Source organism: Dipodomys merriami, unplaced genomic scaffold (genome assembly GCF_024711535.1).
Source record: "Dipodomys merriami isolate MVZ:Mamm:240054 unplaced genomic scaffold, mDipMer1.0.p SCAF_1, whole genome shotgun sequence".
Taxonomy (NCBI): Eukaryota; Metazoa; Chordata; class Mammalia; order Rodentia; family Heteromyidae; genus Dipodomys; species Dipodomys merriami.
Window position 1 is genome coordinate 29,743,545 of NW_027202270.1, and position 13,154 is coordinate 29,756,698.

General features: G+C 37.3%; 1 protein-coding gene across 1 annotated transcript in view; it reads right to left on the minus strand.

Annotated features, from left to right (window-relative positions):
- Positions 1-8,460: 8,460 nt before the first annotated feature.
- Positions 8,461-13,154, minus strand: part of Cyp20a1 (cytochrome P450 family 20 subfamily A member 1) — a 38,030-nt gene continuing 33,336 nt past the window's right edge. The window contains exons 11-13 of the mRNA XM_070019110.1: positions 11,644-11,708; positions 9,127-9,216; positions 8,461-8,943 (exon numbers count right to left, since the gene is read on the minus strand). Of these exons, the coding sequence (XP_069875211.1) occupies positions 8,793-8,943; positions 9,127-9,216; positions 11,644-11,708 (306 nt within the window). The 3' untranslated portion in view covers positions 8,461-8,792. The remainder of the gene's footprint in view (positions 8,944-9,126; positions 9,217-11,643; positions 11,709-13,154) is intronic.

Consider the following 13,154-nt stretch of genomic DNA (forward strand, 5'->3'; position numbering starts at 1 on the left):
TGTATTCTCTAATAATGACATGGATGATGTCTGGGCAGACATTTCTTTATAGGTTTTGCACTCCCGTGTTAGGCTGGTTTTTCAGTTCTGGAAAGATGACAGTACTGAAGCACTGGGTGTCCAACTACAATCAGAGCCAGATCTCCCTCTCCCAGTAGGCTGGCATCTGGGCTATGGAGAACCCTGTCTAGAGGGTCCTGAGTAGGCACTTAGCTAAGGTAGGGCTACTTCTAGTTTTCAGCCATTGTGTACAGTGGGGCCATGGTCCTTAATCAGCTGCGTGGATGATCTGTCCATTTTGATTTCACATGACTCCTTTCCAGTGGTGCAGAGAAGCAGAAATTAACTGTACATTTTTACTCCATGGTTAGCACAGTATTATTAGAGACATTTAATACATGCATGGTTGAGATGATTTTTTTTTCCATCAGTAGTTGGGTCCCTCCTTCCTTTGTTTTGTTTTTTGGGGTGGGGAGTACTACTGGGGTTTGAATTGAAGCATCTCTTTTCAAGTGTTGTGTTTACATATATGGAACTACAATTTGTCTCAATAGCATATCACACTAATGTAGCCACACTAATGTAGCAAGGTCCTGGGTTCAATGTCCAGCATTCAGGAAACAGAAATAGGAAACAGGAAAAAAATTCTTTAGAGAATTCAAAATTAAAATTTTGAAATAGTAAAACATGGGCTGGGAAGTTGGCTCAGTGGTAGAGTGCTTGCCTCAAATGCATGAGGCCCTGGGTTTGATTCCTCAGCACGACATAAGCAGAAAAAAGTCGGAAGTGGCGCTGTGGCTCACGTGGTAGGGTGCTAGCCTTGAGCTGAAGAGCTGAGGAACAGTGCTCAGGCCCAGAGTTCAGCCCCCATGACCAAAAAAAAAAAAAAAAAAAAAGAAATAGTAAAACAATTTGTGTGCTGATCTTTAGCAAACATCTATATTTTTCATGTTAAGAATTCATCATCACAGTAGACACTACAGATGTAAATTATCCCCTTTGTCCTTTGCTTAAGAAATTCTTAGCAGAATGAGGATGAAAATTCTACATACCTGAACTTTGGATCTCTAAACCTCAACTACTCTTTTTCTAATTCCCAACATGCAAAATAGAAAAAGACTACTGGAAATGAAGTAAAAGGAGGTGAAGAGATAATGGCATCTCTCTAACATGGTTGGATTAGAGGCCAGAAGCAGCCTCTGGGTTATCTCTGCACATGCCATTGTAGCAGTGACTCACAATTCTGAGTCATCCTATGATTTCAACCAAGAATTTGATTTAGAAGAACCAAGGGAGGTTGGATCACTTTTAGAACTAGCCAAGATTTTTCTCTGTATTTACCCAACTTTGTAGGACCATCCTATAAATCCTCAAGATAAGAATTAAAACAGAAATACAGAACAGATTCATGGATCTCAATCTTAGAGCTCATTGGGTTTGAAACCTAATACATTTTCCAAAATTACATAATTTCCAGAGGGCACCAAGCAGATAGAAATATACTATAGTGCTCAATTCTTGCCATTAGACTCTCTTTGGAAAAGATAAAAGCCTCAAAGAGACAGACATAAAAATTTGTGCACACATTAAGAAAGGTTGTCATGGCAACATTGCTGGAAGATATGTATTTTTAAATCTTAGTAAATTTAGCATTCAAAACACATTTGCATGTCCCTCAAAGGTCTAGATCCAGAATATTTTTTAAAAATTGTTTTCAAATTCCTTTGGAATCTATACTTCTTTGAAAGCTTTACAAAATCTATGAATATAAAGGCAGCATAGATTTAAGTACGTATTTCAGAAGGCCTTACATGAGAAGATCCAAATTGAAAGCTTAGTAACATTCTTCTACTCCCAGAAGCTCTTTCTAGGCTTCTATCTCTATATTTTAAGTTGTTAAATCCCTAAAGATCCTTTAAAGCCCTAAAAGTCAATTATCTATTCGTTGATAACCTTGCACCATAAGCAACAAATCATGGGAACTGAACACATCTAGCACAACAGTATAGTTAAGTCATACAAATTAATATTGTTTTGTAACTAAATCAAACCAGTTTTTAGCTTTCTTATTGTTGTTTCATTTTGAAAGGTCTTTGTTATTTCTATTTAACATAAATGTTAAGTTTTCCTTGATAATACACTTAGTGTAATTCTTTTGCTCATTCACTGAAAATAAAACAACGGTTTGCAATTAGGGTGTAGTTCAGTGAAAGAGTATTTGCCTAGGAGGCATGATACATTGGGCCTAACCCTCAGTTCCACAAAAATAAGAATAAAGTTAAGCCAGGCGCCAGTGGCTCACGCCTGAATCCCAGCTATTCAGGAGGCTGAGATCTGAGGATCACGGTTCAAAGCCAGCCTGGGCTGAGTCTGTGAGACTCATCTCCAATTAACCACCAGAAGCGGCGCTGTGGCTCAAGTGGTAGAGCATTCGCCCTGAGCTGAAGAGCTGAGGGACAGTGCCCAGGCCCAGAATTCAAGCCCCACGAACAAAAAAAAAAAAAAAAAAAGAAAAGAAAAAGAATAACGTTAAGCAAAAAACAAAAAGCAATGATTTGAGTTCCAATAGGAAATTTCTTCCTTCTTCCCCCTTTCTCTTCTATTTTCCTTCCTTTGTCTTTCTCCCCCACTCCCCCCTTTTTTGGTGCTTTCCCTCACTGCTATCTATAACTGAATTATCTTGTGTTTTTGCCACTTGGTCAGCTACATGCTCCTTCCTCAGTTGCTTCTGAGCTGAGGCCTATAGAGCTCTGGGTGCTACAAGGCTGAAGGAAGTAAAGCATTGGAACATGAGACTATGAGTATTCCTTCCTAGGATGAAACGTGAAAAGACACAGAAATGTCATGCCAATTTTTCTTTTTGGTACTGGGGGTTTGAACCCAGATGCTCTATGACTGAGCACATAGCACATCGATTTTGTTCACTGCTATCTCCCAAGTATCTAGCACAAAGATCCTGACAAAAAGTTAGCAGAGCTACTGGGTACTATATCTGGCAGAGGAAAGAAATGAGGGAAAGGGAGAAAATATAAAATTTATATGGATTGGTTCTTAATACCATGTTCATTCTCAGACTTGAAAAATTTTTGGACCAGGTACACACACACTTTTTTTTTGTCATGGGACTTGAACTCAGTCCCTGAGCTCTTTTGCTCAAGACTAGCACTCTACCTCTTTGAGCCACCATGCCACTTCTAGTTCTATTGAGGGTTTATTGGAGATAAGAGTCTCACAGATTTTTCCTGCCCAGGTTAGCTTCAAACCACGATCCGTAGATCTCAGCCTCCTGAGTAGCTAGGATTATAAGCACGAGCCACTGGTGCACAGCTTGGACCAGGTATATATTTTTTTCCTTTTCTTGTTTCCTTTCCCTTGGACCAGTATATTTTAAGGAACAAGCCAAGATAAATATTCCTTAGAACTCCTCTTTCTGTAAATGATGTTGGACAAAATAGATTCTGTTCCATACAACTTAAGAAACACTAGAGTAAGTTTTATGTTTATAAGAAAAAAAAACCCAATACATTTGGAATATTCAGTTGAGCTCTTTTTCTCAAGGTTAGTGCTCTACTACTTTGAGCCACAGTTCCACTTCTGGTTTTTGACTGGTTAATTGGAGATAAGAGTCTCACAAGAACTTTTCTGCTCTGAATGGCTTCAAACCTAAGTTCTCAGTTCTTAGCCTCCTGAAGGTCACAAGTGTGAACCACCCAGGCTTATACAGATTTTATTATGGTAGTAATTTCATTTCACAAATGTTCACAACTTTGAGAGAATGAAGACTCTCTAAAGTTGAAAAAGAAGGAAGAAAGAGAAAAAGAACAACAAAAACCCGTGCTTTTAGAGGAACAAGCATAGTAATGTTTTAAATGCCGAAAAAGATTATAGATTTATAATGTGTTAAATGAAAAGAATATGTATAAATTATATATGCATTCAAACAGTAGATCTAAATCAGAATTTTACCAGTAATTAACTTCAAGGAGTGAGATTATTGATCACTAAGCTTGTCATTTTTGTTTCTGTTGGACTTTCAAATTATAATTTTTTTTTTTTTTGGGTCCGGTCGTGGGGCCTGAACTCTGGGCCTGGGCACTGTCCCTCAGCTCTTCAGCTCAAGGCTAGAGCTCTACCACTTGAGCAATAGTGCCACTTCCGGCTTTTTTCTTTTTGCTTATGTAGTGCTGAGGAATCGAACCCAGGGCCTCCTGCATGCAAGGCAAGCGCTCTACCACTGAGCCATCTTCCCAGCCCCTCAAATTATAATTTTCATAGCTAAAAATAAAACATTTTTAAAACAACTTTTAAGGGCTGGGTTATAGCTCAGTGGCAAAGTGCTTGCCTAGCAAGTGCAGCATCCTGGGTTTGATCTGCAGTACCAAAAAAGAAAAAGACAAAAAAAAAAAAAAAATAAAAATAAAAACTTTTTTTTTTTTGCTGGTCCGGGGACTTGAACTCAGGACTTGGGCACTGTCCCTGAGCCTCTCTGTGTTCAAGGCTAGCACTCTACCACTTAAGCCACAGCGCCACTTCCAGCTTTTTCTGTTTATGTGGTACAGAGAAATCGAACCCATGGCTTCATGCATGCTAGGCAAGCACTCTACCATTAAGCCAAAAAACTTTTTTTTTTTGGTCATAGGGCCTGAACTATGGGCCTGGTACTGTCCATCAGCTCTTCAGCTCAAGGCTAGCATTCTACCACTACAGCCACAGTGTCACTTCCAGCTTTTTCTGCTTATGTGGTGCTGAGGAATCGAACCCAGGGTCTCATGCATGCAAGGCAAACACTCTACTACTGAACTACCTTCCCAGCCCCCCCAAAAAACTTTTAAAACAAAGAAAACAAATACATATTGATAGCAAATCAATAAGCAAGATAGAATCCACATATTAAAAAAAAAAAGAAGCCGGGCGCTGGTGGCTCACGCCTGTAATCCTAGCTACTCAGGAGGCTGAGATCTGAGGATCGCGGTTCAAAGCCAGCCCGGGCAGGAGAGACTGTGAGACTCCTATCTCCAATAAACCACCAGAAAACCGGAAGTGGCGCTGTAGCTCAAGTGGTAGAGCGCTCGCCTTGAGCTGAAGAGCTGAGGGACAACGCCCAGGCCCAGAGTTCAAGCCCCACGACCGACAAAAAAAAAAAAAAAAAAAAAAAAAAGAACTGCACATTCCCAGACCAAAGAAATAGTATAGCTGGGCCAAATAAATATGCATGTGAATTCTTTATTTTTCCCAAATACACACATAAAATTAATTTTGCTAATTTTACTAGTATCAAGTATAGAAGAGCCCTTTTAAGTGCTCATGTTCTTAATAATAAATTTTGAGCTATCAAAAATATAAGTGGAGCCAGGTACTGGTGGCTCATGCCTATAATCCTAGCTACTCAGGAGGCTGAAATCTGAGGATCACAGTTCAAATCCAGCCCAGGCAGGAATATCCGTGAGACTCTTATCTTCAATTAAGTACCAGAAAACTGGAAGTGGTGGTGTGGCTCAAGTGGTAGAACACTCACCTTGAGTTGAATTGCTCAGGGACAACGTCCAGGCCCAGAGTTCAAGCGCCATGACTGATAAAAAATAAATAAATAAATAAATAACTGTGAATCATGCTGACCCACTCCAGTAATCCCAGCACACAAGAGTCTGAGGCAGGAAGACTGAGTTAAAGGACAACTTGGGACATGTAGTTAAGACTTTGTCTCAAAAATAAAAAAGAAATACATAAACTAAAAGAAATAATACATGTCAAAATCAATGAAGAAATAGTTTTAGCTCTAAAGCTACAAAAGTCAAATCACTCACTTCCACATCAATTACAAAACTATTGCATGGTTATGTATGAGTCCTGCAAGAATCATGCTCCAAGCCATCAGTGACACTGAGACTAAGGAAATTTCCGTAGTAAATACAAGGAGCCAAGAATAACAACAATAAATAGATACATTTTAATGGTGCTGGGGAATGAATCTAGAGCATTGCACATGCTAAAGACCAGCTGCACTACCCAGCCTTGCAGTATCCTTAAATTTAAAAAATTCTCTAGAAAATAACTTGTTTTATGTAACTATGGACAAAACATGCTCACTTAGCTGATTCCTCTGTGTTCTCTTTTCCTTGATTCTGGTTACCATGAACAGCTTCACTGACAATTGTGCCAACATTCTGAGTGGCTCAGTGGCTCTGCTTTAGCCATATGATCACAGCTTAATTAGATCTCATTTGTTTTAAAATTCACTACAGTGTACATCATCTCATCATGACACCTGGCTTACCTGCTAAAAGTCTAACCTTCCACTGTCCTTTCCAGTCCATTCACTGACCCTGGGTTACAAAGGAGAATGTTCTATAAACACAATCAAAGAAAAGTAGCTGGAAAGAGATAAATTTAACTAAGAATACATTCTTAAGGTTTTTGCATTTAAGTAACTCTACAAATTAAGTCTTTCTTGAAAATAAAGACTGCATCTATGTTAACTAGTCGTAATTAGATCTACAATGTTACTTAACTATAAATAGCATATAAAATAATTCAGTAACTAGGATATGTGTGTGTGTATGTGTGTGTGTGTGTGTGTGTGTGAGAGAGAGAGACAGACAGACAGACAGACAGACAGACAGAGAAACAGAGATACTAGGGACCAAGGCCAGGGCAGCTGTACTTACCTATGGAGCCATATCCCATCTCCATATTCTTTACTCTAAAATTATAAATGGAATTCAGCAGTGTTATAAGTAACAAGCTTGCAAATAATTACCATTTTTCTTCCTTTTTCTACATCTGTACTTAGCATTTTTGCCTAAAGTATTAAGGAAAAAAATAAGGAATTCTTCATGGAGTGTACCCAAAAAATAAACTAAATTTGATTATCAACAAGGTATTATGTATAAAACTTACTAGTGCTAGGTGGCTGGGAAGGTGGCTCAGTGGTAGAGTGCTTGCCTTGCATGCATGAGGCCCTGGGTTCGATTCCTCAGCACCACATAAGCAGCAAAAGCCAGAAGTGGCGCTGTGGCTCAAGTGGTAGAGTACTAGCCTTGAGCTGAAGAGCTGAAGGACAGTGCCCAGGTGCAGAGTTCAGGCCCCACAACCAACCAACAACAACAAAAACAACAAAAAACAAAAAACTTACTAGTGTTAACGCTATTTTGAAAGATAATTGAAATTCTTCCCAAATAAGTCTAACATTTCTTTGCTTACTAATGAGACTGAGTACTTTCCTGAAAGTTTATCAGGTACTTCCTCCTGTAAAAATTGTTAATTCACATCTATAATTCTAGCTACTTGGGAGGCAGAGATCAGTAGGATCAATATTTGAAGCCAGTCAGGCAAAAAATTCCAAAGACTGCGTCTTAACCAATAAATAGCTAGGACATGTTTATGTCAATGTCATTCCAGCTTTGAGAAAGCAAAAATAGGAGAATCATAGTCTAGACCAGCCCAGGCAAAAATCAAGACCCTATTAAAAATTTTTTTTAAAGGCTGGGAACTGGGTAGAAGGCTGGACTCAATGGATAGAATATCTGCCTAGCATGACTTTACATTCAACCCCCTCCCAAATAAACACAATAAAACCCAACTTCAAATCTTTTGTCCTTTCATCCATTATATACCTTTCTTAACAATTGGTTTTGTTTATTGTTTTTATGGTAGTAGGGATCAAAACTAGGGATTCAGAGATGTTATGGAGATAAATGTTCTTCCACTGAGTCTTGTCACTAGCCCCTTACTAATTCTTTTGTGAGTAATGGGGCTTGAACTTAGGGTCTGGGCACTGTCCCTGAGTTCTTATGCTCAAGGCTAGTGGTCTAGCCCTATTAGCCACAGAGCCACTTCTGGTTTCTGGTGGTTAATCAGAGGTAAGAGTCTCATAGACTTTCCTGCCCAGGCTGGGTTTGAACTTAGATCCTCAGATCTCAGTCTCCTGAGTAGCTAGGATTACAAGCATGGGCTCACACCTGTGTAATATGGTTATTTTCCTGCTGTCAAATTTTGCTAATTTTACATTCATCTTTATTCCTTCTTTCCCCCACTTAGGTTGTTGTTTCTGTTTAGTGCTTTCTTCTTTTGTATCTATCAGTACTTCAGTCATCAGTCAGTTGTAAATATTGGAATTCTAGTTCCATAAATGAAGATTACTGGAATAAAAAAGAGTACTGCAAGATTTCTACCAAAAAAGGAAAGTCTCAGTCTCAGGTTGTCACAGAAGAGGGATGTATTATTCAGAAACAAATGTATTATTTTCCAAAGGACTCAGAACTGTTTAAATGATAAGCATGTATAAGCCATTAAGTGAAATCTATGAAGAGTCTAAATGTTTGCAAATCCAGGGTAGATATCCAAAGAATTATTCAGCATTGATAAAATAATGGAAGCATAAACAACCAAAAATTAAAAAATAATCCAAGAAACAAAAGGAAGTACAAAAAGGAGCATTATGTTTTTATTCTATAAATATTTGAAGCATATGATTTCCCAATTTGAAAAAATCCACTTTTTCTATTCAACAATGTTTATTTTAGAGATTGAGCTAAGAAAAGAAGATAAAAATGGCTTAGAAAAATGATAGAAATTAAAAGTAGAAATTAGAGCTGAAATGATCAGTCTATTAGTAGAGTAAGTATAAACATATATCATGTATTAAGAAAACCTGATGTGTAAAAATACAAATTCACAGAGTGAAGTAGTAATAGGTGCTTATGAAATACTTGTTTTATCTGAGTATTCAATGTATATTCTAAACAGCCATTTTCCTTCACCTAATAAACAAAGATCGAAAAATGTACACAATTTTAGTTTCTCTTTGAGACCGTGATCCAAGCTTCTTCCCTGGGCGACGTGACAAGTTCATACTTTGTTTCTATAACTTGTTCCTCAACAGAATGTAAGTGCAGTTTCTTCACCAATACACTCAGAAGTACCGTGGTCACCATATATGCAAACCTAGTCAGGAAGTAAGTCAATTGGTTACTATACAGTAAACATTATATTCCTATTATATAGATTACATTATGTAACTACATTATATTCTTACTATAGATTACTCAATCTCATCAGTTATAATCTTTAAAACTCTAAGTAGAGTCTGGCGTCTTTTCCTTTCCCATTATTTCCTTGACCATTCACCTCAACTCTGGGCATTCCTGTGTGCCTGAAAATCCAAGTGAGGAGAACATTTTCATCACTGAGTCATCTTCAAAGCGATCTGGATCAAATCTAAAAGGAAAATTTGGGGTTAATCACAATGTAACTTCACAAGCATTTTACATAATAACACTAAAACAATACAGGTCTGTCTGTAAGAAGGAATAAAATCTACCAAAAATAGAATGTGTCATCACATTTTATCTTATTATGTTCTCAAATAATTGAACATATGGATATTTAGTCACTTACTGCTTCCTCCTAATCCATTGCTTCTAAATAAAAGCAAAATATATTCGTCAGTTTTAGTAAGGAATGTGACTGTAAAATATGTTTATAGTAAACCAAACAAAAATAATAATACATACTTAAATAAACTTAAGGTCTCTTTTATGGATCCATCAATCAATTTGTGAGGTATTTTCATTTCTTAATTAAAATTTATTTTTTAAATATGAAGGGTTAAGCCTTAAATTATATTTATCAATTATTGTATACTCAAATTTAGTAAGTGAGGGAAATGAAGAGGCTAATAAAAAGGACAGCTTTTAGTTTTAGAATTTCCCTTTTAAAATGGCATTAATTTAAAATTTATTAAAAAGAAAATAAGCTAGGAGCTGGCAGCTCACACCTGTAATCCTAGCTACTCAGTAGGCTGATATCTGAGGATCTTGCTTCAAAGCCAGCCCGGGCAGGAAAAGTCCATGAGACTCTTATCTCCAATAAACCACCAGAAAACCAGAAGTAGCACTATGGCTCAAGTGGTAGAGTGCTCACCTTGAGCTGAAGAGTTGAGGGACAGCACCCAGGCCCAGAGTTCTAGCCCCAAGACTGACAAAAAAGAAAGAGAAAGAAAGGAAGGAAGGGAGGGAGGGAGGGAGGGAAGAGAGAGAGAGAGAGAGAGAGAGAGAGAGAGAGAGAGAGAGAGAGAGAGAGAGAGAGAGAGAGAGAGAAGCCAGATGAAGTGACTCATGCCTGTAATCCTAGCTATTCAGAAGGCTGAAATGGAAGGATGGAAGTTCTAGGACAGCCTATATTAAAAGTTCCTGAAACTACCATCCCAAACAGCAATCCTCACAGCTCAGCCTCCTAAGTATCTAGAATTATAGGTGTGAGCCACCTTGTCCAGCTTTCTTTCTCCTTTCCCTCTCCCCTCCCTTCCCATCCCGCTTTCCCCTTTCCCCTTTCCTTTCCTTTCTTTGGTAAATGAACTGGAGGTCTCAGGCCTCAAACCCCTTACTTCCATTGATCTTCAGGCCAATCTCCAATTCCTGAGCTCAGTCTCCTGGGTAGAACGGACTACAGGCAAGAATTAACACATCCCCTTGAGAAGTCACATTTTTAAGTATTAATTTAAAAATAAACCAAAATGAAAATGAAAAACTGATTATTTAATGTCATAGAGTTTCTTGGTCTCTGCCTACTTTCAGAGTTGAGATCTTTTAGTCTGGCTTTTAGAGTTGACAGCCTTATTTTATACTATACTTAGAACTGATAAAACAGCATTTTTTCCACAAGTATTTTTTTGGATCTTAAAATTTTAGTTTTCTATAATTATATGTGTACATTTTCTTTTCTTTTCTTTTTTTTTTTTTGTCGGTCGTGAGGCCTGAACTCTGGGTCTGGGCACTGTCCCTCAGCTCTTCAGGTCAAGGTTAGCGCCCTACCACTTGAACCACAGTGCCACTTCCAGCTTTTTCTTTCTTATGTGGTGCTGAGGAATTGAACCAAGGGCCTCATGCATGTGAGCAATCACTCTACCACTGAGCCAACTTCCCAGCCCCAGGTGTTCATTTTCAGACCAAGGTATATCTTTAATTTTTTTTTTTCAGAAAAGAAACATCTGACATGTAACTTCTAACAAATTTTGAAGGACTGCTATTTATTCATCAAAAATTTTTTTTGTTAAGGACATTATCCTAACAACTGAAATAATAAAACACTAAGCTCATCCTTGGGTCCCCTTGCTTTCATACTGCTGTCCCAACTCAAATCAACTTGATATATCACCTTCTTCCAGGGCAAAAAATCCTAGAATACTACCAAAATCAGGCTTTACTAGCTGCCCACTTAGAAGCCTTTGTTCTCCTCCCTCACCATTTGCATACAGGATACACATACATACAACAGTTATTTTTACTAAATTCTTCAAAAGAGATGAGTAGTTGAAATAGACAGAAGGAAAAAAAGAATCTGTATAAGCAATAACCTCTTAACAATGAATGAATCCCCAAATTCTATTAAAATTAAAGGACTGCTGCAGAGACCAAGTAACTAAATAGATCTCAGACATGGTAATAAAGAGACCAAGAGTGACAGATAGAAAATTCATGTTGAAAAAAAAAAATTCATGTTGACAGGACACAGAAAGGGAATGCAGTGGCTTTCTTTTGTTGTCATTGCCACATGTTGAATTTTCTCCTTAAAAGTTACAAAAGGAATGCAAATAAGCTAGTACATTAAAATCAACAATCACAAAAACAGGAACATGTTACATACTTATATGGTGATGGCCAAGTATTAGGATCCTGAAGTACCACACCAAGGGCATAAAGAACAAGAGTCTGCCAGAAAAGAAGAAGAAGAACAACAACAAATAGAGAATAAAATCAATTCAATTAATTGAGTTTAACTGAGAAAAAATAATTCTCAGGAAGTCAACTTATCTTAGAGCTCTTTAAATACAGATAATGACAATAAAATAATGTAAAAATAATAGTGCATGAGCCATTATTTTGGGGATCTTATGATGTGGAAAGTCCCTGTAAGCATGTCAAAATCTGGAAACCATAAAGAAATAACTGACTACCTAATACAACAATTTGAAATCTGCATTCAGTTAAAAAGAAAAATCTCAACAACACTCTAAGCTAAAGAGTCATAAATAGAAAAAAACTTCACCATATAGCAGTTAGTTTTAGACCACTATACAAAAAGACAAATTTAATCACTAGGAAGAAAAGCAGAAGTTTAAAGATACTTCACAGAAGAAATATGAACTTTTCAAGTATAAATATACATGAAAAATATATATATGAAAAGTTGGGTAATCTCTCCAATAATTAGGGAGAAGAAAAGTAAAATGAGATGGATTTTTTTCAACAAGATTCATAAAATATATGGAAAGTTCATGAAACTAACAGTGTTGACTGGAGAGGTTTTAAAGTACACTTTTTTTGGTGCTAAGGATTGAACCTAAGGCCTTATGTTGAACTCTACCTCAACCTAAACATGTATTCCTGTGTGTGTAGGCAAGGGTTCTATCACTGAGCTACATTTCTAGCCCTGAAAAAACTTCCTTTTCTTTAGTTTTTTCCTTGCTGTATTAAGGATTTAATTTAGGGCCTCACACATGCTAGGCAAGTGCTCAACCACTGGATATGTTTAAGCAATATCTTAAGTACTTTCATTTCTCTTTCCTTTTTTTTTTCTTTTTGACACAGTTTTGCTACCTTTGCTCTAGACTCAAACTTTTGATTCTCCTGCCTCTCTCTCCTGAGAATCTTGGACTATAGATAGATAGTACCATGTTTGGCTCTGAAAAAAAAATCTTTTTACAAACTGTTGCCAAAAATATCAATTCTCTATTACAGAATTATTTATCATCCTCATCTTTTAGGATAATTTAAACCTAGGGCTGAGTGTCTGGTAGAAAAGGGTTCTACCACAAAGCTACCCTTCAATTTCTTACATGGTAATTAAATGTAATACACATAGACTTTAATCCAAAAACTCCATTTCTAAGATGCTGCTCAATATTTATTATACAAGTACAGAATTTATAATAATAAAAAAATTCTGGGTGCTGAGGCTCATGCCTATAATCCTAGCTATTCAAGAGGCTGAGATAGGAGGACTGTGATTCAAAGCCAACTTGGGTGGAAGAGTGAGAGACTCTATCTCCAATTTGTCAGTTTTAAAAAAAGGCTGGACTGGGGGTGTAGATCAAGTGGTGGAGTACCAACTGTGAACAAAAAAGTCTATGAGAATGCAAGGCCTTGAGTTCAAGC